The 26,330-nt window shown below is 39.6% G+C and overlaps 2 protein-coding genes across 10 annotated transcripts in view; both read right to left on the bottom strand.

The window, feature by feature from the left end:
* Window positions 1-1,979: 1,979 nt before the first annotated feature.
* On the bottom strand, window positions 1,980-16,954 carry pfkfb2a (6-phosphofructo-2-kinase/fructose-2,6-biphosphatase 2a). Of its 3 annotated transcripts, XM_065960868.1 has the most exons (18): window positions 16,802-16,954; window positions 15,739-15,888; window positions 14,378-14,503; window positions 13,859-13,955; window positions 13,546-13,612; window positions 11,968-12,042; window positions 11,814-11,870; window positions 11,587-11,711; window positions 10,845-11,052; window positions 10,145-10,291; window positions 9,959-10,063; window positions 9,723-9,852; window positions 7,028-7,090; window positions 6,873-6,937; window positions 6,622-6,684; window positions 4,497-4,697; window positions 3,197-3,267; window positions 1,980-3,093 (listed from the first exon to the last, which is right to left on the bottom strand). In XM_065960868.1, exons 2-17 carry the CDS (start codon window positions 15,827-15,829, stop codon window positions 3,214-3,216), a joined length of 1,674 nt encoding a protein of 557 aa, XP_065816940.1. In that variant the 5' UTR covers window positions 15,830-15,888; window positions 16,802-16,954; the 3' UTR covers window positions 1,980-3,093; window positions 3,197-3,213. The 3 variants fall into 3 exon arrangements, with proteins under 3 accessions (XP_065816940.1, XP_065816941.1, XP_065816942.1); XM_065960869.1 differs by lacking the exon at window positions 6,622-6,684; XM_065960870.1 differs by lacking the exon at window positions 16,802-16,954 and having other exon boundaries at window positions 14,378-14,442; window positions 15,739-15,878.
* A 3,196-nt stretch (window positions 16,955-20,150) lies between these two features.
* Window positions 20,151-26,330, bottom strand: part of dlgap4a (discs, large (Drosophila) homolog-associated protein 4a) — an 83,772-nt gene continuing 77,592 nt past the window's right edge. For all 7 annotated transcript variants that reach the window (XM_065960860.1, XM_065960861.1, XM_065960863.1 and 4 more), the window contains 4 exons: window positions 25,612-26,048; window positions 23,651-23,742; window positions 23,024-23,176; window positions 20,151-22,580 (listed from right to left, as the gene is read on the bottom strand). In XM_065960860.1, coding sequence (XP_065816932.1) covers window positions 22,350-22,580; window positions 23,024-23,176; window positions 23,651-23,742; window positions 25,612-26,048 — 913 coding nt within the window. In that variant the 3' untranslated portion in view covers window positions 20,151-22,349. The remainder of the gene's footprint in view (window positions 22,581-23,023; window positions 23,177-23,650; window positions 23,743-25,611; window positions 26,049-26,330) is intronic.

The following is a 26,330-nucleotide window of genomic DNA, read 5'->3' as shown; positions in this document are numbered from 1 at the left end:
ATATACATGCACATCCCACCCATACAAAAAAACATGAGCCCACAATACAATTTGATATGATATATGCAACTCAGGCTAAAGTTTAAAAGTTTAAATGTCTTCTGTCCTTACTTAAAGGGGAGTCATTATAAAGTGCAATTGCAGTAGGTAAAAAAGTATTTTTAAATCTGTCCTTTTTGCAGCCTCCCACTAAAAACACTCTTTTGTTCAGACATGAGATTGTGTAAGGGATGCATGTTATTGTCCATGATGTTCAACAGTTTCTGTATCATCCTTCTCCCCATCACCACCTCCAGAGGCTCCACAGCACAGAGCCAGCCCTCCTAATCAGCTTGTTAAGCTTTTTAGAGTCACAAGCCCTGACGCTGCTGCCCCAACACACGGCTGCAAAGAAAATGGCACTTGCCACAACAGCCTGATAAAACATGGATAACATTTTGCTACACACATTAAAAGACCTAAGCTTCCTCAAGAAGTAGAGTCTGCTCTGACCCTTCTTGTAGACGGCCTCTGTGTGTGGTGCTTCCAGTCCAGTTTATTGCTCATGTGCACCCCCAAGTATTTATAGCACTCCACCACCTGCACCTCATCCCCAAGGATATAGATGGTGCTTAGCTCAGGCCTGTCCCTCCTAAAGTCCACCACCATTTCCTTGGTCTTTGTTACATTTAACACCAGGTGGTTCTTCCCACTCCATGCAACAAAGTTATCCACCAGCATCCTGTATTCTGTCTCCTCTCCACCACTGATACACCCTACTATCGCAGTATCATCTGAGAACTTCTGTAAGTGACAAGCCTCAGAGTCATACTGGAAGTCTGAGGTGTATAATGTGAAGAGGAAATGATCTGGCTTAACTTCTGAACACCTGTGGTGTTGAGGAAATTATTAAGACTTGACTCCACACAATAAGACTCAGTTGACTCAGATGGCTTACGTTGATGAAAGTGTATACACAAGAAGAATACTCATGAGGAGACATGATTCAACATCACACTTCTGTACTCGTGTCTTGCTCAATCACATCTGCAGAACTTTTCGAAAGGCATCGCATATATCCTAAAAGACATTATCATTATCAGGGTGACATTGACCCACCTAGACTAATCTGTGATGTCGATTACACTGGAGCAGACAATAAGTCTACCAAACATCCTTGCAGATATCAGGAAAAACAGTTGACACTCTCTAAGCTGTACTTGGTGTTCTAATAACAACTGAACTCTGTCAGGTCTGACTGACATTAGAGAACAGTGAATAAACCTAATGACATCTGTACATTATAATCTAAATAACTACAGAAATTCCACCACATGATGTACTTAGTATTTATATTATTATAGTATTTTTTGTGTATGAAGAGTTTTACTCTCTGACAGTTTATGGAGACTAATGCTGCAGTAGTCTTGTGTAAGAGTAGTCATTGTGATCTGAACCTTAAGGATAACTTGTTCTGGGGTTATCTCATAAAAGTGTTTGTGTTAAACAGCTTTTTATCGTTCAAGGACCATTTCAGGCATCAAAGCAGCTAACAGATCAAATTCTTGTGAAAAAACAAGACTGATTATTTGTTCCTGCTCTGTTTCCGTGGTGACACACTACTTACTGTTAACGCAAAACACGAAATCACATGAAGGCAACACATTCAAACAATGTAAGATTAATTCACAATGTCTGGTCACAAAGCCAATAAAAACACACATTCTGATTACACAGTTTATCAGAGGGAGTCAGAGTGTGTGTATCAAACACGTTTGCCAGTGTAAGATTAGATGCATTGTATCGTCATTACAAACAGAACGGGACGATTACTGGCTCCTCTTCTTTGAAAAACGTGACATCTAGCCGAAGATATCTTAACGTGACTGCGACTTACTTTATCGGGACATGAAGTTCAGCAAACAGGAAAGATACTCTCAATGAACTCACACACACTTTATCACCACACTTAACAAAATCATTATCAAGGTCAAACAAAGTCAAATCAACCTCATTTACTACATATTAATAACATTGTTTAACACAGTTACAATAAAGCTTTTTCAACACATCCAAAACTTTGCCAAACTTTCATTACATGTGAAACATTATTTTGCATTGAATGCCCAGGCTTAAATGTTTTAAATACTCATACTAATAAGTATTTGATTAACCTTGCAGTCCTTTGAATAAAGGCACTTTTCCAAATGATTAATATATTCCTGATATTATTAAAATCAGTCACGTGGATGGATGTTATCCATACTGATGTTATGAAGGTGTCACTTATCATACAGCTCATTTGGTATAGGTAGGTACTGTAGTTTACTCTCTATAGATATGAACTGCTTTTGAATACTTGAGCACTTTTTGTTAGAAATAAATGCATCAGTTATTGTAAGTTTGAATGTTTTCATCTCCACTTTATGCGAGCTGGATATATCAGAGCTGTTATTTGAGTGAAATATGTAGGAAAAGCAAAACCGTATCACAGACATGAATCACAGTAGCTGCTGCACTTTTTAAGGCTAGACAAAACTGTTCATTACTTTTCAAAGCCTGTGTCTGCACAAAACCAATTTGGAACTTACATATTTAAATGAACAATGAAAAATACAATGATTTCCACATTTGTTAAGTCTGCACTAGAGGGATGGATTTAACCTGTGAATGTTTAAATAAGTAAAGTCAAAGAGAATCTGAAAAACAAACTAAGGCTGTGCTTCCTTCAAGGCAATGGCTTCCAATGAGGTATGCAGTTCACCATCAACACCTTCTACATCTAATACAGCATCATCTGACTTGAGAGTACAGTTTGAGGAGTGTGCTAGGAGGCACTAAAAGATGGCTTTTCTCTTTGCAACAGGTCGTACGGTTCGTTTCTGGTGGACCTCAGCCTGGATTTTTAGGCTACTGTGAAAAGACATTGAGCTCATGTTTGCATGTGCAAACTCACGCTAACAACATGTAACCTTTAAAAACACAAACCAAACAAAGTGGCATCATAGATATGGTTATACAGATGTGGTGTATAATACAGTTGCAAAAAATGTAATGGTTGAAGATGGTTGGGATTTAAATGCTGGTCCTCACATCTGGTGATTCATCAGCAGCCTGAAATAAATGAGCAAAACACAGGAGTAAGATGCTTGAGGTTGAGAGTACAGATGTTTCACATGAAACATTTGAGGAAAAAGTGTAAAATAAAACCCCAAACCTTTATTTTATTCTTCTTTAACTGTGAACACAGTCGTCTGTGTCTGCTGCCCTGAAACCATTCAACGAGTCCTGCAGGGTGTAAAAAGGAAGGGAGAGGAAATCAAAGGCATTCATGGAAAACACCGACCCAAAGGAGGACTGAGGCGTTTGTTTTGACTGGCACTGACTGCGCTGCAGCTAATATTAAAATCTGACTTCACCAGTCAGAAGTCAACACTCCCTCTCAGTTTCTTTCCAGACTGTGAAGAACATTCAATTAAATATAGGTGGGCACCAACTGTATAAGATTTATCATCTCATGTCCAAGAAGTTTGTAAAGGGCACTCTTATTTTATTCTTACACCTACATAATAAACGTGGAAAACATGAAACTACATTAGGGGGATGTTTGTATCAGGGTTGTGAACTCTGGAGAACCTCAACCAACAAAGAAGTCAAGTCAAGATGAAATGAACCCATGAATGTAACATTTTAAATGAAAAATTCACTTCAAAGAAATATGTTCAAACTTAAACATTTAACTCTTATATTTTGTCTTGCTCTTACTTTTCCAGTGCAGTCCTGTTTTTGGAGTTCTTCCCTTATTTCCCCTAAGTAAATATACAATCTTTCTAAAGCTTTAATGTTGATAAGTTGGTTTCCTTTTTTCTTGTACATCTTATCAACATTAAAGCTTTAGAATAATTGTAAAATGTCTATGTTAAACCTTAGACATGAGGAAAAACAAAGGACATCTGCTGGCACTTGTTCTCTGACATTGTTATTAGTTTGAAATAAAACCTTTAGCTGCTGTTACTGAACTGAAAAAGTGTTACTTTTGCATATGAAGAATTTGAATTGTATACTCAGTTGATTGAGTAGTCTCATAATGGCATTTAGCTTTGATAGCCAGCTGGCTAATTGTAAAGGCCAGGGCTATGGTATGTCACATGTTAAGCTAATAGGGTAATAGACACAGTTTACTTGTTAGCCAAATATTAAAAAGAGACAACTGGTTTGGAAAAAAGAAAAATAATAAAGTGTTATGTTTATCTGTATTATTTATAAATCATTTGTTGTCTTATAATAAGAAATATTTGTGGACATTTAACTTGTACTTTCTGTTGTTGACTTCAGATAAACATATTAATATGAATACACTGTGACAGTCACATTGACAAACTTCATTTGGCCCTTCTTTTTTCTTTTTTTTTTAAATGTTACGATGACTAACTGATGCTAAGCTATCCTATCTGGTGTAAGAAAACTTCTCCTCTTACATCTTTACTCTTTCCTAATTTATCACAAGCAGCACTGACCTCGCTTTGTAGCAGCTCTGCCCCCTCAGACGCCTCAGAAAATTGCATGTTGGGTAAATTGGGGGCCTGGGATGTACGGGCCGGCTGAGGGTTGCCATCGCTGTACAGGCGGGGTCGTTTAATCTGGTCTTGACTGGAAAGCGGGGTGAAGCTGTTGCGCCGGAGGAAAGCTGTCGGCACAGCATCTGCTCTGACTTTATTCTGGTGTGTGAAGAACAGAACAGACAAGGTGGACAAATTAAAGGAGCTCTTTTGAGGTCATGCTAATTAAGCCTCTGTTAATGTGAAGCCCCTGAAGGAAAAACAGCCATGGAGAAAAACAGCAGAAGAAATAAAAGTTGTTGTTGTGTCGGTTTCAGCAGACAGGATATTTCTCACCCCATTAAACAAAAGCTTTCTCAGTAAGTGAGTTTATGTGATAACGCCCACTCTGTCTAGGACTCTTAATTTCAACCCTCGCCACCAATCAGCACAAACGTTACAACCAGGGAACAGAAAGGGAGCTGGCTGATGAGGAAATCGAGACAAAAGGCACAATATCACTAATGAACATTCAGTCATATAGTCAATAAAGTTCCTATAATCAATATCTCTTTCTTAATACTGGCTCAAATAGGGAATGTGAATAGGGTCGCTCACAGTTAAACACATACAGATCATAACCACTCCTCCTGCTCGCCCTCTTCAGAGCATGTCAGTGTATTTCAGCTCCTTGTGATCAGGACTGTTTCCAGATACAGGAAGCTGGAAAGCTACAGAATCCAACAAACGCAGTCTATTTCATTTCCTTTGGATTCTCAAATTGATTCGGAATTCTTTTTCATCCATTTTTTTTTCCTTTTTTGAATTTATTGTCATTTCATCCTTGTAGAGTTCAAGTCTCTGTCAACAGGGGCAGATCCAAGGACCTCTGGGCCACCCTTAAAATAATAACCACATCGGGGGCTATAATAACAACATTCAACACAGGCATTTTAACCTGCAGGGAGGACTGAGGGCTGGCAATACCAGAACTGCTGACGTTAGCCACACTCAACCAAGCAAATTACATTGTTTACCTGCTGACTACTCAAATAAATTGTGACTCTTTTCTGAATGTTCTCTTAACTTGATACTAGTCGGTTAGTATGAAATTAAATTCCGGTTTAACCGACTTAAACTTCATCCCACCTCTGCATAAGCAAAGTGTCCTAGATGGGCCACCACAGTCAGCTGAGAGTCTGGATCTGTCAGAAGGTAACAACATCTACTAGTACCTCTTACACTCTGCTGTTAAGATGATCTTTTACTTTGAAAAGAGCGAGGCGAGCTGTTTCCTCCTTTGTTCAGTTTTAATGCTCAGCTAAAACAGACAGCTGCTGGCTTTCATGTCAGGTCTAACCACAGGTCACCACAGTCGTATCCAAAATAATCCACTTGTCTAACTTTCTGCTAGAAAACATGGTTCCTGATATTTCCCTCTTTCTCCCTCTAGAAGAGTGACTCTCTCTGCTGTTTCATGGCAAACAGACTGTGTACATTACATAGTGTTCATGTCCACTTTAAGAAGAATTGAGAGCAAGAGGCGTATCCAGGAGGTCGCCTGGGTTAGCCTGATTGGCCACCCCATTGGTCCCCCTTTAATTTTGAACAATGATCGGCTATTCTCTTTGCCAGAAGCCAGATTCATGTCAGCAAACTGCTACAAGCTTTCTCAGCATTTCAATGTGCCATGTTTCCTTTTGACTGTAAATGTTATCCAAACTCTGGACATTTTTCTTTTAAGATGAATATGTCACACTATGTTGCGTTAATTAAAAGTTAAAAATATATACACAGGAATATATCAGGTTGTAGACATGTTAGTGGGTAAAGTAAATATGACTAGAGGAGATGAAAGTGGTAAATACAAACATGTCTTTCGTGTGTGTGTGTGTGTGTGCTTGAGTGTGTAAAACTTCCAGCCACCCCTGCATTAGTCAGTCCCCCAGTTGGGCCACCCCGCTCAAAAAAGTCTGGCGTCATCACAGTTTGAGAGCCATAAAACATACCACAGAATAAACACGTCTATATATATATATATATATCTAACAAGAAGAATGAGTAAGCATATTTCTCTCTGTATGTACACAGATCTTGAACCTACATTGACTTTGATGCATCTGGTGTCTGGACTTTTAAGGGGGACTGGATATGTTGTTCCTGAAAGCTGAATCACAAACATCATTTTGTAATATATTGGACACAATGTTTACAAACAGCCCTGGTCAGAGCAGCTTGTGTAATCATGACATGGACTGTACTGAGATGGCTGGACAGTGACAAGATCAGAAAAACGACACAACATGTTTTTGACAGAACATAATAAAAAAAATTAAAAAAAGGTGGGGAGCTTACTAATGGTCTGTCCCTGTGAGTGTTGACAGCCTCCACCTCCAGGTCAAACATGTCCACTTTACAGCCTGAAGGAGGTAGACAGGAGAGAGTCCGTCACAATCCAAAAAAAGGAACGTATGTGTCTTTTGTACGACTAGAACAGTGAAGTGACTTACCATAAGCCACAGGGGTGAGTTTTAGGACAGTGTGCAGAGGACACTTCAAATAAGGTAGATCATCTGTGCCAAAAAAAAACAGAGAGAAGAAATCGTCAGACTTTCTGTGCTGTGGTTTTGTTCAGTCATGTTTGTGTTTCCTCCTAAACAAGGGGGGGGGGGGGGGGGGGGATTTTTATCCCGTGCTGTGCTTTCTAACTGGTGTTATGGGTGGAGGCAGTGGGATAGATTGCCAGTCAGGGCTGCACCCACATTGGTTGTTTTGGCTGTGGTTAAAACGTTAAACAGAGGCTGCAGCAGAGACCACTTCCGCTGCTGCCTGACGACACTTAGCGTCCGCCCAAACCTAAGTATGGATGTGTTTTCTAACTACATTCTCCACTCCAACCACCCACATCATGTTATTCAAGTTTTTTGACTCCACATTTATACTCAACATATTTTATTTAATGTGTTTAAATTCAAACATGCATTTTTAGGCACTCAAACAAAGATGTTCGAGTGCTCCACTCAGATTAGGGTTGAGTATTAGTTGGTTTTTTTACAGGTGCTAAATCGATACTTTTAAAACAGTACCGGTGAGTAATTGTGACAATGACACTGTAGGAAATCACTTTCAGACGCCCGTGACCACGAATCACTGCCACAGCCCGCTTATTTGAATCATCTAGGACTGAAGACAAGCGAGTGTGTTTTGGATGGCAGCTATGAGCTAAGTCGTACCGGATTTCCTGAGGACCCTGAGCGGCAACAGACTCCCTCGCTATCTGCTGAAGAACTTTTACTGCTGCACAATCGAGAGCATCCTGACGTACGGCTGTACTGTCTGGTACTCGAGCTGCACTGCAGCAGAAAAGAAGGATCTTCAGCGGATCGTCAAAACAGCTCAGTGGATTGTTGGCTCCCCTCTCCCATCCCTCAGACACACCCACTGTTCAACATTACTTGTGCAATAACTTTGTAATTCACTGCTTTATAATTGTCTATTTATTTACTCAGTCACTGCACTTTAACTGTCTATTTATCTATTCATTCATTGCACTAAAACAGTTTATTTACTCATCCAGTCACTGCACAATAATAACTGTATATACTCTTTCACTGCACTATAACTTCACTTATTTGCACTATATCTAAATAATAACTGTATATATTATTTCAGTCACCACAACTGTCTATTTATTTATTATTATTATTATCATTCATTCACTGAACAGCAATTGCTCTGGCCACTTTTTGCATATTTCTCTTTCATATCACCACAAATATATTTTTGTTGTTGTTGTTTTTGTAAACGCTGCTGTTTAGGATTGCTGCTAACAAAGTCTCGTTGTATCCTTGTATACAATGATAATAAAGATTCTATCTATCTCTCAGTACTCATCCCTAACCTAATGATATTCAACAACAAAATACTGAACCCTGTTTTAAAAATCACTTTAAGAACATTTCCTACAGAGAAACTTCAGAAGCTAAAACAAAGTCTTTGTGGTGTGATGGTTCCATTAGCTTTCTATGCTAACATATTATTCACCTTTTTGTTTACCACAGGTTGTGATGTCTGTTGTCACTGAGTTTGGGTTCATTAATGTTTGTCAAAGGTTATTTATAGCTACTGTAGATATATGGTGTGTAAGGGTTGTGTCTTGTCATTCATAATTGGAATAATCCCGATGAGCTGAATCTCACAGGGATCCAAATAAATAAAAAATAATAAATGTTACTGTACACAATCCATCCATCTACATCTGCAGAGATTATTAGACAACATGCACTTTTTATTCAGGCTTCTCACAGAGTGTTATAATGTGTTATTACTGTATATACAGTTACTTTATGTTTAATCTTTGTACGTATTTAATATTTTAAGGAACCAAAGAAGTATAAGAAACGCCTCCTCACAGCCTCCACAACAAAAACAAATTCAGTAGAATTTGTATTTCTGACATATTTTAATCTGACTGGTTGAATCTTTTTTAGACTCACATGAAGACATAATAAGGGCTGTTGTCATGTTTTAAATGAATCAGAGACCACTACACTTTGAGCCACATTAGAGAGACAGTCTAAACTCTTCCGTCATGCTGGTTATCTATAGCTGACGTTACTGAAGTAAGAACTGTAGAGTTCAGTTTAGGTTTTTAGATCTCTGAAGTCATCTTTATAAATGATTAGTTTGGTTCCAGAAAGACTTATACTCACGTTGGCATCATGATAACCATGCACTCTTGTACGGCTTATTAAAGCAATGGTGTGCAGATTCTTTGACGACTTTGCTGCCCCCTTGTGGTTGCATAAAAAACACTTTGTCAGAAGTTTTTTTTTTTACTATTGTTTCCTTATATTTGAGTCAAACATGTGGCCAATATATTTGCAGCCATGATTCTGCTTTTACATAAAGTTCATCCATTTTACTGCAACTATCCACAGGTATATCTCAACTTCTCTCAGCTCTCAAGCATTTAGAGATGTAATTGCTGAGAGTCTTGGTGGCCGATTCAAGCCTTGATATTGAGCGACACACCTTAAGCTTAATCCAATCCCGTTACATGAGCTTAGAATATATAAGAGCTTTAAATTAACCCAGTTTTATCTGCAAAAAAGCACAACATTTGCATTTTATAGCAGCCTTGTGCTGCTGTATTTCTGCATGACTTCATCAAGATATGTGTTGTGTTTCTGTTGTGCGTGTTACCGGCACTCTTATCCAGGAAATAGGCGAGTAGGCACCGCATGACAGCCTGATGACAGATGACCAAGACGTTTCCCTGCCGCTCCAGCTCCATTATAACTGGCTCCAGACGCTGAACCAGGTCCTGGTAGGACTAGAGGAAGGAAAGAATACAGAGCTGTATTATTATTATAGTTATAGTTATATAGTCTTCACTCCATCAGTTAAAAAAACAAAGTGACAAAGAGGGAAAGCTCTACCTCTCCTCCAGGGTAGCGGTAGTGATACTTGTCCTGGTCCCTCATGGCAAACTCTTCTGGGTACGTTTCCTCAATCATCTTATACGTCATATCTTCACACACTCCCTGAAACACGAAGTGACAGAAAATCTAAATCCTGTTTCTGTGTGTGTGTCTGTAACTTTAGTGATGCATGAGATGACATACAGCATCTATTTCATTGAGGATCTTCCACTGCTCGTAGGGGACTCCGAGCTCCTCTGCTGTCTGGATGGTGCGTCTCAGCTGACTCGTCCAAACTTTCAGGTCGGACAGACGGTGCTCCTCCACGAAACCCTTTAGAGCTGCCGCAAACTGACAATGACAACATATTGAGGAAAGTTAAGAGCTGAGCAGAGCACTGCAGATAAACTCAGGTCATTAAGGTCCATTCAAGGCATTTGTTGATTTTTGGTAACAGGATTATTTTAAAAGGGCGTTTTTACACCATTTCACTTGATTTTTACTGAAAAATGGACACCTGTGTCACTTAATATTTTTGTGTTGATGCCATTACTTGCCATATAATTGACATTTGTAAAAGTTTTTTCAGTTGTTCTGTAAATAATATAAAAGGACTATTACAGCATTTTTGAAAATAGTTGCTATTCAATAATTCCGTACACCCAGTCGGTGTTTAGATACATTTAGTGCATCGATCGGATACTAAGTTAAGTTAAGCTAAACTAAGCTAAGCTACTATCTTTCTTTTAATGGGGTTTAATGGGTTAAAACTCTGACATTGAAGTGGTATAAAATAAAAAAAATTTCCCCCAAAACTGTCAAGATATTCGTTTAAGACTTCTGAAACATGCTGCATCTTTTTAAAAATGTAGAAATGTAAGAGCAGGGTGTTTTCTTAAAGCACCTGTTTCCCTCTCTCTGACAGTTCAGAGTCTCCCCCGATGCGAGCCTCCATGTTGTGATGGCTCTCTCCGTGGCGACAGAGGTAGATGGAGTGGGAGTGGACGTGGATGTTCATGAGGTAGTACACTATTTTACTCTGGATGTAATCCTGCACCCTGTTGACCAAGAAACTACGACCCACATTGATGACCTGGATGAAGGAAAGGTTCCTGTGTGTGCAAAAAGAGCAGGAGACAAAAACAGACACGGAGTCAAACACGAACATACTTGAAGACATTGAAGGGGGGGGAGGGAGGGATATCTTGTACTTTCAGTGTAGTCTAAACATCCTGTTATGCTGTGTCTGACCTAATTCAGAATATTAGAGAAGGTTCAAGGTGATGCAAAACATTTCCTCCTCCCAACAAACAAAGATGAAACTATTCAATCTTAGCAGCTAGAACACATAGAACATGTTTACTGCAAATGATCCCAATAAAGAAAGAAATCAAAAATAACCATTTAAATGACTCATGGTCACGTGACAATGTGACAGTTTAGTGGTTATGAAGCGTGCCCCATGTACAGAGGCTATAGTCCTCGTTGCAGCGGCTGTGGGTTCTCCCAATCTCTCCTCCTATCATTACTTGTCTCTCTTCAGCTGTCCTATCCAATAAAGGCAAATATTTCCCAAAAAATGTCACTTAAAAAAAAAGTGTCAACTTGTTGTCTCCAGGACAGTATTTAAAATATCGAACTCTTACTTGTCATGTTCATCCGGATCTAAAGGTTGGTATGTCACTTTATAACACTCTATTCTCTTCAGAAAATCCTCCATGACACTTTCTCTGTCGCGCTCAGGGTAATCTGGGCTCGACACCTTTACATCCTACGTGGAAGACAAAGTGTCAGAGATGAGTCCAGGAATTTACAAAAGGATTTTCAGACTAAACGGATCTAACAACTGAGATTAAAGCAAATATTAATTTACCAGAATATTCGTCGCGATGACCTCAGGGTCGTCACAAACCGATTCAACGAAAAACACCTGAAAACAAAAGATGTTCATCATTAATAAATGTATACTTCACATTAACATAACATGTCTGAACTTAAACTAGTAAATTGTAAATGTTTTCACAGACCTTGTAAGCATTATCTTTCGCAAAGTTAAGGATGAGTTCCCTCCTCTCTCTGGTGGTGTTGGTGGCATCAAAAACCTGACACGCAACACAGGAAATATCCATTTAGAGATGAACTCAAACTCTGTTTACAAATTCAGATTAAAGACAGAAGATGAAGACACAATTAATGACAAACAAGATCATCTGAGACATACATTACACATCCAGGATTTATTCAGTACCTGGTGGTGGGAGGTAATGAGCTCTGCCAATCAGGAACAAAGAAAAACCAAAGCACTTTCTCCTCCAGCCCCGCTGCTGTGTATACGTGTCGCTCTAAGAAATACTTTATCATGAACCTGGACGTTATGTTATCAGTATTTTATTGTAATTACTTTAATTTATTGTAAATATTTGAAGCAGAATGTACTTCTGACTTTTGATTGGTAGAGGGGTAAGCCATCCTGATGCTGTTTCCATGTCGTTCCTCTGGGTGGCATCAGAGGACCATTTATACATGAATTATTAGTTTGTACTTAAAAAAAAAAAAAAAGAAGGCCAGCATGAGTTTAAATGACGCATATTTGTCATTGTTAAGAATCCATTAAAATGACGCACAGCGGGTAGAGCAGGTTTTGGTTTGATAACAGTTACAATGAGCAGAGTTGGGATTTTCTTTTGGCTGCACAAACAAACAACAAAAACTATCTGTGCTTTAAAAGCGTGGTCTGCTCCTCGTCTTTACTGATTGAGGGGTTAAGGTTCAAATTAACACGGGGACCAAAACGAGGCAGAGCTCACTATCCTCTTAGAAAAGGGGCATAGTGATGTTTCATTCTGAACTACTTCATACGTAATTGGAGATATTTGGAGAATATCTAGAACATTACGCTCTGAACAGACAAATCTTCATTTCATCTGCACTCATACTAGACTGTTGTGAGAGAATGTTTGCTTGTGCATACATCTGGATGCATTCTCACAGAAGAGTTAACCTCATACATAACAGAACTCATACATCTCCCGGCTGGGCATTACCAGACACGTTCCTCAAAGCGGTTACTGTTGAATGTTCCTCGAGTCAGATCAGAACTGGGAAATTCTGCTTTTTATTCTTCTGCACCTAACTCTTAGAGCAACATACAACATGTCCTTGAGGGGAAATTAACTTTGACCTTTTGGGCATTTTAGAAACCTAATTTTAAACCTACCATCCTTTTGTTTGTAACTGTTTTATATAAGAGTGTTTTATTTATTTTAGTACATTTCAGACTTTTTTCTTACACTCTAGTATTTCCTATTTCCTTTTAATTGTCTAAGCTTCTTAAAAAAAACCCAGTTTGTTGATTTTAGAAGTCTTGTGTTTATTTGTCTTCTGGTTCTTTTAATGATTTGTTGTTTGTCTTTTAACTGATTCTGTAACGACTCGATGTCATTGTAAATAAGGGCTGCCCATCAATGATCTCTCGAGTATAAATAAAGGTTGAATGAATGAATTCATGTATTGCCTGCAAATATGAACACCACCTGTGATTTGTTCTGTAATATAATGTAGGAATGTGGGTGCAGGGCTCAAGTTTGTTTTTTATGTGGCCTTACAGCAATCTGGCCTCCTTCTTCATTCAGATAGGCCTTGACGTCCTGTAGTGCCACCAGAGCACACTGCCTGCGGAGAAAAGGAAGAGAAAATCTGTTAGTAGGCTATGAAATGTATATTCAGCACAACATATCATTGTAGTAATAGCAATAGCTCTTTTTGTTAATCAAAACATGCAGTCAAATGACGCATTTGCAAGGTAACCAGGTGTTTGAAGTCATAACAGAAAGAGCACTAAAACTCCTGCAGAAGGCTAAGTATGGGAAGCTACGACACCAACACAGATTGATAATAAGATTCATTCTCTTCACTCACTTTCTTATCTCCATGGCTTCTTTATTGTCATGTCTGAAGAAGTCATAGGACTTGTATGACTTCACCGCTTCTCGCCTATAAACTCCGAGGTTAAACACTACAAAGGAGACAGTCAGGGAAATACGTTCAGAGGCAGTGAAAAGGACTGCTCAATCTTTCAGGACAGTGATCTACATCTGACTTCTGCAAAAACCAGTTCTTCTGGTTCTGCATTTTACTGAGGTGAAGCCATAAGGGCACAACTAGAAACAGAGCCACTAAATGAGGGGTGTTGACGTAAATACAATGACATTAACACAGCATAGTCTTAAGCAAAGGAAGGTATTATCTCTGTACGCAGTGCATCATGATACTACCATAATTATTCACACCTGCGTTTCCCTTCCACAAATAACATAATGCTCATTCATTTTACCACCACTGACATTTCACAGAGTGTACTGAGGTAATGATTAAATCTTATCCTGCTGTTTGATTTGTATTTCCTGTAGTGTAACACAGTATTGTGTCTGTACTGACCTTTCGTCGGCACTCCGATCCAGTTGAGGTAGCGGGTCAGCTTCTTGGACATGTAGGTTTTCCCCCTAGCAGGCAACCCAATCATCACAATCACAGTTGGAGAATTGGTCATGTAGGAGGCCCATGCTGCAGATTGCACAAACGCAAAGAAAAAACATGCAACACACATACACACACAACCAGAAATGTTAGCAGCATGCAAAACTATTTATGACGAACACATAGTATAGCATGCTCACTGCACCTTAATCTGTATATTATAATCCTAAAAATATACTTATATTTATAGCATTTATTTATATTTATATCATCCCATTAATCCAGCCATCCATATATACCCAATAATTCACATTAAATTTTGTAATTACTGTACATAGCACAGATTCTTGCACTTTCTGCTTATTGCACTTCTGGTGAGATGCCAAACCTCATTTCGTTACTCTATACTTGTATAAGTGTAATGACAATAAAGTTGAATCTCATCTCATCTCATCTCATATTTTCATTTTATTAGCTTAAAATATACCCCCTCAAACACCCAGTTTGTGACCAGAGGGCACATATGCATTCTAATGACAGCAAAGAGAGGCTGGGTAAATGTAGTAAATGTGGAGCCGCTGGCTAAAGCTTAGTGAAACATTCCCCTCATACCACTCTCATCTCTTGACTTCTGGTTAATATTTTCCAGAGTCCTGCAGCTCATCAACCCAGTTCACTAATCAACTGTAGCTGTGTTATATGAGATGGAAAAACTCTTGACAGGTTTTTTTTTCCCCCTTCATTTTTCTTTCAGTGTCCATGAAAGAGCTTTCAAAACAAAGACCTGGCAGGACCAGACTTGCCTTGAGATTCTATGGACAGATGTCTGCAAGGTTTAAGAAGCGGCAGACAGGAAAAGTTTTGTGTGCAGCGGGACACATTTTGAATCTTTTTACGACCTATCAACAAGTGCTTTATAAATGACTCCTTGAAGTCTGACTGCGGATTAAAATTAGGCCATGCTCAGTGACACTTTTACATTCTTGATGTTGACCTTCGATTGTTATACAATAATTAAGCCGGTTAAGTATTTGTTGTAGTATCCTCGTCTACAAATACATCTGCACCTGTATGCATGCCATACTGACGGGGACAGAAGGTGCGTCAAAGCAGGAAGTGAACAGTTAGTGTCTGCAGTTACATTTTCACCTTTCTTTACTTATGCACTAAAGAGTAACCGATGTTAAGAAAAGAACAAATCACAGCACATAGTGACTCCATTTAAATAATGTCAGAGTTAAGGTGTACAGGGTTAAAAAAAAAAAGAGGATACACAGCAGTTTATAAGTCTGGGCACATAAAAGGAAAAACAAGCCACTCACAGCACTTCTTCTCGTTGGCCCTGAGGTCAGTCCGCTTGGCCTCTGCCGAGCCCTCTGCAGCAGCCGCGGGTTTTTGCTGTCGAGCGGCCATGACTGGTCTGATCTGAATCTGAACTCTGGTCACTTGTAAGATGAGGTCTGCATCTCCCCCTATTTAGAGAAAAAGGACGTCGCTGTATCATATCAGAATAATAATGGCACATGAGATATCAGCTGTAAAAGGTGATGATACATTAATACACGCTTAACGCTGCAGACAAACAGTGAATACAGAGATCCATACAGGGCACTGATGGGAAATAAAAGAGTGTATTGTAAACCTAACTATTTTTTTTTCCAAAGTATGAGACTGTGGCAAAAACTGAGGCAGCTTTTACAAATGTGAAGAATTGTTTGTATAAATGTTTTAATTTGCCACTAACTATTAATTTTAGCATAAGTGGTTAACTTGTTCATCCAAATGTCCAAAACTAATGAGAAAACACACATTATTTCCCATGGCCTGAGCTGGCATGCTCTTTTTTTTCTTTTTCCTGAACACAAAAAATCTTCAGTAGTTAATATAATGCATCCAGCAAATATTCACAAAGGATGCTGGGTGAAGAGAGAGGTGACCTTTTACTAGCTGTCTCAGAGTTTATTCATTTTACTGTTGTGGGCAATAACCTGTGGGAATCCGTCTGAGTTGTTTGCATCCTTTATCTGTTGCAAGTTTGTTAGTTATAGTTCCTCAAGCCACAGATTCAGATTTCAGATTTACTAGTGTAACCTCTCTCTGCCCTTTACAATGAGCTGTTTCGTACTGGTAGCTCAAAGTAAGTATTATTCTGTAAAAAAAATCAGTACAGGATTTCTAGCCATTATATCATAAAAATGTAACAGCAGCAGAGCAGAAGTTGTTTTACTGTGTCACCCTGTAACATGATGTTACAGTAGAGATGCCTGGCAGGTTAACACTGTAGCTGCTCTCATGGCCTGCAAAGTTCAAACTTGAACTTCTGCAGAGAAAAGCTTCAACAACAACAACAACACGTTAAGGTATAACGAGGATGTATAAACTCACCACACTTCTTCAGGTGGCAGACAATATTCGTTATTTTCCTTTGTTACGATGCTGAAGTAGTTGGCTTACACCGCTGCAAAAGTCCCCTTCTTCTTCTTCTCTGGTGTTTTAGCCCCTCCTCCTGCTCCTCCTCCACCTCGTCGTCGTCGTCGGTGGTTTGCCGCCAGCTCACAACCTGTCTACAACTTCCGGTTTTGCTTTCCAAAATAAACTAAAGGCCTTTATTTGAAGACATGATTTATACCTCTGGCATTAAGGTCAGCGAGTAAGAAAATAAGTCTGTCTTTATCAATGAGTAGACCCACATGAATATTAAGAGAAACAAATTGATGATAAAAAAATAAATTTAAAAAAAAGCAAAGCGATCCTGCTGGTCGATCATGACCATTTAATAATTTTGTTGTACAATTGTATAATGACAATAAAGACATTTTATTCTTTATTTTTGTATCTTGATTGACTAAATATTTATTTCCTGTCCAGGCAGAATTCTCAACATATTTCTATCCATTTGTCAGCAACAATGTCAGCAGCAGGTAGGCATACAAAAACCAATCTGTATCTGAGAACTACAAATTCAGCTTTTTATGTCTTTTTAGTATCGCCCATAGACTCCTGTAGCCTATAGCCTAATATACAGTCTGTGGTAACGCTGTTTAGAAACCTTTTTAAACCTATACCTATAGTCTATTATACACCTACCTTTAAAAGATCAGACAATTTCAGCCTCTGTTTAGGAGGCAGAAGTGAAAATTATTCTTCAAAGGATGTTTTTCAGGTGGCAGCTGTCATTTTCTCCTAATGTAAAAAATATTTGGCATCTTTGATAATTGTTTTTATTAAGAATGTCTTTATAATCAAGCACATATACGTTACTGTCACATGGAAAAAATCCCCAGGAGAGCATGCCCCGTATACCCTCCTATCTTTTGACTAGGCCTCTCATATTGACCCTGGTTGGCAAGAAGGGTGTGAATCTAAACTGCATTAAAACATTATAAATATATATATTAACACACATAAAACATTATGGCATGTAGGCCTAGATGAAGAAGTGTTCAGTACAAAAATCTGTTTTATAAAAACATGTTTGGCTATCAGAACAGCAGCAGAATATATGCCTTCCTGACATAAGTATTCGGAAGTATTATTACTGCAAAATGTCCAATATTCGTAATACATTAGACTGGATTCATACTGGATTTTTATTACACTCAAATCTACATTCTGACTGGTTGCACGAGGTGTAAGAGCAAGGATGTGCTTTTATTTTGAAGGAACATCTTTGTTTTATTTCTCTCCCGGTGACTTGACGCACCTGCTCATGCTTTTTTTTTTTTTTTTCATTATGCAGCCTGCTGGAGGCGCCATGGTCCGTGGCTGTGACGTATGGAGATGACAGCATCCTACCCATATGGCGCACGTTCATTAAAGGAGAAGGCCACTCAATTTAGAGAGTTCATATTTGCTTTGTGAAATAGTGCCGGACTATTATTATTAAGCTATTAGTTACTCGTACATTGTGCGATAGAAAGGTCTGCTTTTACAGTTAAATGTAAATGTTACCTGCTTCATGTTTAATGCCTCCTTTTAAACACTTATGTGTCACACATGTACCCATGTCACAGTATAGGCCTACTGATTAAAACACTATTGCCTCAATGGCAAAGGGTCATGGCTAAATAGAACCTAATATATGAACTAAATAAATGAAACACTGTTCATTTGACAGCAGGTGTTTTCTGATTATTTATTGAAATCTGTTTTTGTGTGTGTGGTTTTTTTCTGTTGATTTGTTTACACTATGTAGCCAAAGGTCTGTGGTCCTCCTCACATTAGGCCTGTGTTAAGTAGTTGTTGAACATTTCATGAAAACCACCAGGATTAAAACTATATATATATATATATATATATAGGAAATATATATCTCACTTACATCTATGGCCGGGAAGACCTTGATATGGGACTGGAGTGTTGGAATCTACTTCCATTAGAACTCAAAAGCATGAGGCTGCTTTATATTATATTAATGCACTATAATACTGACTAACAAGGCCTCCTGAAAATAACAGCAATAAAGAGATCTATAGCACTCACGGTACGTATACCAGTATCTATTACAGATTCCTGCTATAACTTGGAAGAACATTTATAATAATTTTTCATATGACCACATACTAAAGTGGATGAATGGAAGTTTTTTTCTAACCACTGATTTATTTTAAGTTATAAATCAGTGTAAACGACTGAGCAGAAAAAAGAGAACTAAACTGTGTATTTTGGGGTTCAAAAAGATGGCGTTTCAGGACATTATTATCCGACTCTATATCAAGAAGAACAACTAATAGGGTTGAGGTAAATCGTTTGAAACATGTACGAAAGCACACAAAAAAAATGCATTCCACAATTGAGTGGCACTCCCTTTTTAATTCTACAGCTTATTTCAGACTGAAAATATGCCACATAACTCATTGCAATCACAATAATTTATTCTCTTAAAAGAAACTAGCCTCACAGTGTCTAACTATTACACCATAACATTAAACAACCCTTTGCCTGTACGATATGTGCTTATTTTGTTGAGTTATGTTCTTCAGTCGGAGTTATTCTGGAACTACATAGTTTTTGCTCGTCTGCTAGCTGGACCTCAGTGAGGACAGTAGATATGTAGCCAGAGAGAGATGAGGGTACTGAAGTCACAATGGGCGTATGATTCTGGGTTTCTGTCCATCAAGCATACACAATGACCCCATTTTTACTCCAAAACGTATTTCACAAAAACAGGTTCAAGTGTCTCAGGCAATTCTGTGAATTATCAGAGAGAATTGCCTCTTCCACACGGTGGTTGAATAGCACATCTGCATCATCTGCCTCCAGAGTCCTTTGTCCATTTCTTGTTCAATTTTTTTTAGCCCTTTTAAACTCAGGAAGTACTCGTAAACAAACCGTCTGAAGATCCCTGATCAGGTCATGCTCTCCTTAAAGTTCAGCGTGTGGGCAAATAAAGGGATCCAGCTCTCAAATGATATGAAAAAAAAAGAAAACTTTTCACCATTTTGTCACAGTTATAAACTCTTACGCACAGTACATACCCTGAATGCCTTACAAAACAAAAACTTTCAGATCATTTGCAAGACCCAGTTAAAGGAGTACTGAAAATTCACTGGCAAGGATCTTTGTATATTTTTATAAGTGAGAAGGCCATGCTTTTAGAGATTACACAGTAACAATAGAAGTCCTAATCTATTTCTTATGCTCTATTTGTGTGTAATATTAACTCAGTGGCTAATATTACTTTAGTTTTATGGATGAGTGCGATAAAAAGAGAGCAAGAATGATGACCAGGACATGTAGCAAAGGGATGTTTAATGATTTCTTTGGACAATGAAATGCACATGTCCATTGTTGATGTAATACAAATAAGAGAGAATAAGAAAATCAACAACTTCGTGTTGTGTCAGCATTCCCAGTTCAACTTCATTTCTTGTTTGACGTCAACCAAAGATTCAGAATGGAACAGAAAAAGATGCCTGGAGTGTCACGCAAGGACTGACCAGTAGGGGGAGAGCCAGCTCTTATAAAGAAACAAAACACATGAGTGAACCTAAATTTGTGCATGATTATCAGCTATGCCCAGTTTGTCTCATGTACCCATGGTAAAACATGTGTTTCCGTTTGAGAAGCACCAGTCCAATCATCAGTGGGTCATGAGTTTAGATGGAGACGGGGCATAATGTATCTGGAGTGAGCTGATGCCTAAACAAACAATGCTGAGAATGCACACAAAACTTAAATACAAATTCACTTTAAATAAAGCTTGTATCAAATGACACTGAAATGTGGATGAAAATTGCCATCTTGGCACAATATGAAATCCCAGCACCATTAATTCTTATAATTACAGAAGCCGAGACGCGTTAGGCCGACCTCATTTCGGATGAAAGACATTAGAAATTTAAATTAAAATATGTACCACAGTTATTCATTCTCAACAAACAGAGGTGGGAGTTCAAGCTGCTAGAAGGGGGAGTGAAGAAAACAGCTGATTTCAGCAGTCATATTAAGCCTGGCCTTCACAGCACCTAACCTTGCCAAGAGTTTGTCTTATTTTAGAACATTGAGTAGGTCTGGAATTGAAATATCTTGCAATGTCTCTTAGCATTTGGCCAATTCATTTGTCGTTATATAATAAATAATCCCTACATTGCTGTTTTATGTGGTTTAGTTTTGAGTGTTCAACCTGAGATTTTTTGTCAGTCCATAAAAGAAAACATTCATCCTTATTGGAAATGTTGAATTTCATCATTTAAGACTAGGTACCTACTGCATTGCTTGCACTAAAACGCCTTTATTATTGCTATGCCATTTCCTTTCCAGAAGCAAGCAAACCCCCACCCGTCCCTAGCACACATAGTCGGGGTTGAATGGGAATGCCGTATCAAGTGGTGAATGTCTTGGTCCCCTACATCACACTGAGGATGCAGTGAAAAGTCAGAATGATCAGGCAAACAAAAGGGTGGGCAGACTTGATCTGAGGTGAGTGGAAAAGTGCAGTGATCAAGTCGACATGAGCTGTGTCAATGTGTAACATTTCATACATTCCTCTGTAGCTCACTGGCTGGGCAGTCATTACCTCGCATCCCTTCACAAAACACAAACAAACAAGTGTAAGACTTTAAACAATGGGAAATATTCACAAACACAGACTGTGTAGTGTGCGTTCGTGAGATAAGAGAAGAAGAAGAAGAGAGAGGCGGAGTGAATGATTGCATCAAGTGCTAATATAACATGACAGTACATGTACTGGATCTATAAAAAACTACCTTGGTACTGAACACTGACCTCTTTCTAACAAATAATCTGGTATACAACATTTACAAAATGAACATTGTAATAGTGTGATATTTTAGAATATATATGCTACTGCCTTCCTCTGGTTCTCTGCATTTTAAAACCTCTGAGTACATTAACATCACCTTAGAACTCTTACACTGTAAAGCGTACACACCACACCCGACGAGTGGCAGCCTAATACAAATAGAGAACAGGAAGACTCTGTGGACAGTGAGTACACCTGCATGTGTGTGTCCTGAGTGTGTGTGTGGATGGTAGCTTAGCTCGTAAACCAGGCAGCCACGACTTGCCGGTAGACTCAGCAGTGAAGGGAGTTTTTTTTAAGAGAGTAAACTTCTGGGATACCAAGATTTCGTCAGCTCACAAGGTACAGGGTGTCCTTATTCCAAGATACTTGCACATTTAAGACAGTCCTGATATACTTTAGGAGATAATAATTATTATAATGTCAATAACAATAACAATAGTATTAAACATCTGTCAAGATTATTTCAGTCCCATGGCAGCAGGGTGATGATCTGCATTATTCTGGATTGTTCTTCTGTGCCCTGTGATCGCCTCTTGTCATGAGGGATCAGGCCTCTGTGCATCCGTAATACATCTGTGTGTTTTTGTCTCAGATTTGTTTGTGTTTGTGTCAATGAATGTCTAAAGTGAGTCAGGATTCTGCTCGATGACCGGCGCTGGTTCGCTCTCAGAGGCGGGTCTGGGCCTCGGGGACGTAGATTTCGATGCTGTCGGCGCTTTCCGTGGCGGAGTTCTGTCGTACTGATGCCGCGCGCTTTGCCGCCATCAGCCGTTTCCTGGCTTCTTGCCGCTGCTTGTCCACAGCCGAGTCCACGCTCCTGTCCTTACCCGCTGACAGCTTGGGCTTGGGCTTAGACGGCTTCTTTGGCACAGATGATGGAAGCTGCTTGTTTTCATCCTGAGGTAATAGAGTCAAGGAGGGAAAGAAACAAGGTACAGAGTGGTATTAGCGAGGAAGATAACCTCCAGCAGCTACACTATGTTATCATTTAGAGGCCATTATGAGATTGTAAGGTGAATTTGAATTTAAACTCCAACATGCTTCAGGTTAGGACAGAAACTAGAACCCAATTCATCCTGTTGTCTAAAAATGTGCCGACTTTTTGAATCCTCCAGAGTCAACGCTGAGATATTCAAAACTTGGACTAACAGGATTAAAAGCAAAAACATACAATTCACAAAGATCGACAGAGAAATATCAGCAGGATTTCACCTTTGAGAAGCTGAATCCAGCTACTTTTTTTGGGGCATAGATTACTCTTTGGTTAAAGCCCTAAACTACTCAAATCAAGTGCAGTAAACATCTCAGTGTTTGTTAAACTGTCAGGCACCAGTCATCACCTTCTTCTCTGGTTTCTCAGGAAGCTGCCAGTTGTTGGCTTTCAGCTGGTAGAGCTCATCAAACTTCATGCTGATGTCTTCTATCGAGAGCTGCAGCAGATCCCAGAACCCTGCCAGGTCCTGTGCCGTTGGCCGTGGGTTGGCATTAATGTCCTAGTGAGAGAACAATCAGACAGTACAGAGAGGCGAGGGTTGAATCACTCCGGTCGAATCAGAAAGAATTGATCTTATCATTCCATTCGTACATCTCTCATGCAGCCGCCTATTCAGCAAATGAATGAAGTTAAATCTGATACCAATCAACTTCTTAAAGTATATTAAATTCATAGTATGGGGCCTGTCACAGAGGACATTGTCCAGAAAAAACAATAGGACGAGTGAGCAAATTTAACTCTGTAAATGTGACTTCATAAGTCCTCAGGAATATAACGTTTGTGCTTTAAAGGATTATCTCCAGTCTAAATGTAATTTAATGGGAAGTTTTCTACATCACTGTGTGTAGACAAATTAGGTAAGCAGAAAAAAAGATAAGAGGAATAAGGTCAGTAAGGGACTAAAAGGAAAATGTAGTCAGAGGGGAGCGGTAAGAGGAGGAAAGATAAAGGAAGACGTAGAGGAGCCACTCACCAAGTTCTCATTACAGAGCCCTCTGAACTGCTCAAACTTCTGAGCTATGAGGAGCTGAGCGCTGCCTACTGCACTGCGGATCGTTCCCAACACTACAAAAGAGAAGAATAAGACGAGTCACCAACAGGCCCTTGCCAGTAAGTAAATAAATACATAAAACAAAAATGACATAAAGAGGCTTCTTCTTTAAGGACCAGACAAGAACCCTTTACTGCTTTAAAGATATAGAATGTTTAAGTGTTAGGGGAGCTGCATCAAGGCGGGATGAATGTAGAGTTTATTAGTGTTGCCTTATAATGAAATATTCATGTTAACATTTACAGTTTAACATACTGGGACAGTAAATTATTTGCTTAGAGGTAACTCAATCTTTGGGAAGGTAACACATTACTCTTATTCAGCTATTTTCGGCTGTCTATTTGCATGTAAATGGAAATTCATAATTCAGGCCCACAGAGAGCAGGAGGGAGGATAATCGGATGAGGCCTCTACAGCTGGTCTGCTTCCTTGCTCATTCATATTTAAGACACTGCAGAGATAGATCAGCCTAAAAGCCTGAGTGGGATTCTGGGAGATGAGGAAGTGCAACGACTCTGCGGTGGCTGTGTTACAGCTAGAAAACAAAGCTTCCTCCCACTCTGATGAGCAGCGTTAATGTGAGTCAATGGTTGCAATGACTGTGTCCTGCTGTGTCTCATTACTGCAGTCAACATGGATGAGGTCTGACCCAATAACCTGTCTGTGAACCTTACTGACAGAGGCGCAAGCATTCCTCATGTTCCTGACTAGATAGGAAACGTTTAGTTGTTATTTATGATTTCATACTGTGTTTAATCTATTCTTTCATTTTGAGGCACTTGAGGACATCGTATCTAAAAGGTGACTAATAAATAATCCTTAATTTCTTAAGAACAGAACATTCGGCTCTTAAGACTTTAAATCTAAATGAAGTCATTTGGAGAAAATGATTTAAGCTTAAGCCACATTTATTCTTGGAATTCAAAGTCTAATATCGGCATAAAATCAGGGTGAGATTTATACCCTTCCTTCAACACTTTATTCCACATGTGTAGAAAAGGATGGGGCAACGTTTCTTCTTGCTTACAGGAGACAGATCAATGGCTTATTTCAAAGTTATTGAAGAACAAACTAGTAAATACATCTGTTTGAATCATGTTTTAGTTTTACGTGGATATAAGGGCGCGGTCACACTGGCCATTCGTACCGTGCCATCAAGCACGCTTCAACGCTAAAGTGCAGTTCGTTTGACCGGTGTGACCGCTCTGTATCGTGCTCAGGCACGGTACACTTCCTTGGCTTTGGCACACTTTGGAGAGGTGTGCTTCAGGCACGGTACACTTCATGCACGAGCACCAGCACGCGGGTAAACAACACTGACAGCCTTCATTATGGAGAAAACCAGAGTTTCATGTCTGTATCTGACTAACATGACTCAATATAAGACACAAAGTAGCTGTCATGTTCTCTGTGTTGTTCTCCGATGTGCGGGCGTGGACTTGCCTGTGGACTCGGCTGTGCGTCTATTTATTTATTTTTTATTTATTTATGGCTGTGTCTGATTAAAATGGCTTAAAATAAGCTGTAAAGTCAGTAAAGTAGCTGTCATGCTGTCTGCGTTGTTCTCCGATGTGCAGACGCGGACTCGACTGCGCGTCTCTCTCTCGTCCGCCTGTTTGTAAACTGAGCACGCTTCATAATAACATAAAGCGAGCATGTGTTGTATTACGACGTTATGTACAAGAGGTAATCGTGTTTAGGCACGGATAGTCCTGTGTAGTGTGACCGCGGGCCGTGCCGGCCAGCGTGGGAATGGCGTAGCGGGGGGGGGGGGGCAATCGTGCTTGGGTACAGCACGGTACAGATGACCAGTGTGACCGCGCCCTAAGGCTGCTGACTTGATGTGTAAATATTTTCAAAGTCACCTCATGCAACTCACTCACCCTCCTCTGACAGATTGTTGTCTTTGGTCTCCTTGTCCATCTGTTGACACCAGCCCTCCATGCGGCCCGTTTCCGCCTGCAGCAGCTTCAGGAACCAGTTTCCGTCTCTTAGGCATGCTGGCGTGCTGGACTGAACAGCATCTCCAGGGGTGCTGCAGTTTCCTGTCTCCAGGCTGGGATCTGGTGGTGGCAGCGAGGAGGGGTCTAAAGCCGGGTCCAGAATTTCTGGAGGCGAGGTTGATATCCTTGATGAGGCCGAGATGTGTTTAAGGGGCTGCTGTTCCATGGCTTTGTCCTGTCTGCTGGGCGCGCTGGTATTCTCTGTTTTATTGTTGGTGCAGTTGGATTTGTTGTTTTCTGTGGCTGCGGCATCCTGGGGCTCCTGAGGCTCCGTCTCGGTGTTCTGTCTTGAGGCCATGCTGCTGTCCCGGCTGAGACTGCAGACACATGCATAAACATCAGCTTGTGACAGACAGTTTGAAAAAAAAAAAAAATTTGACATTGGAGTGACGTGTCAAACATGTCCCACAGTAACAGATTGAGGTCAGTGCATATGACTGACAGGACATTATGGCAGCTGATGATGCAGTATCATCTTTTGCAAAGGAGCACAAACAGTCACGGAACACACAGTATAGAAGACGGTATGCAGCGGGAAATTAGCAACAAATTAGGTATACAACGTAAAGGCCGGTGGACTGCTGGCTTCAGAGATAATG

Source organism: Labrus bergylta, chromosome 12 (genome assembly GCF_963930695.1).
Source record: "Labrus bergylta chromosome 12, fLabBer1.1, whole genome shotgun sequence".
NCBI lineage: Eukaryota > Metazoa > Chordata > Actinopteri > Labriformes > Labridae > Labrus > Labrus bergylta.
This window is presented reverse-complemented; position numbering and strand designations above follow the sequence as displayed.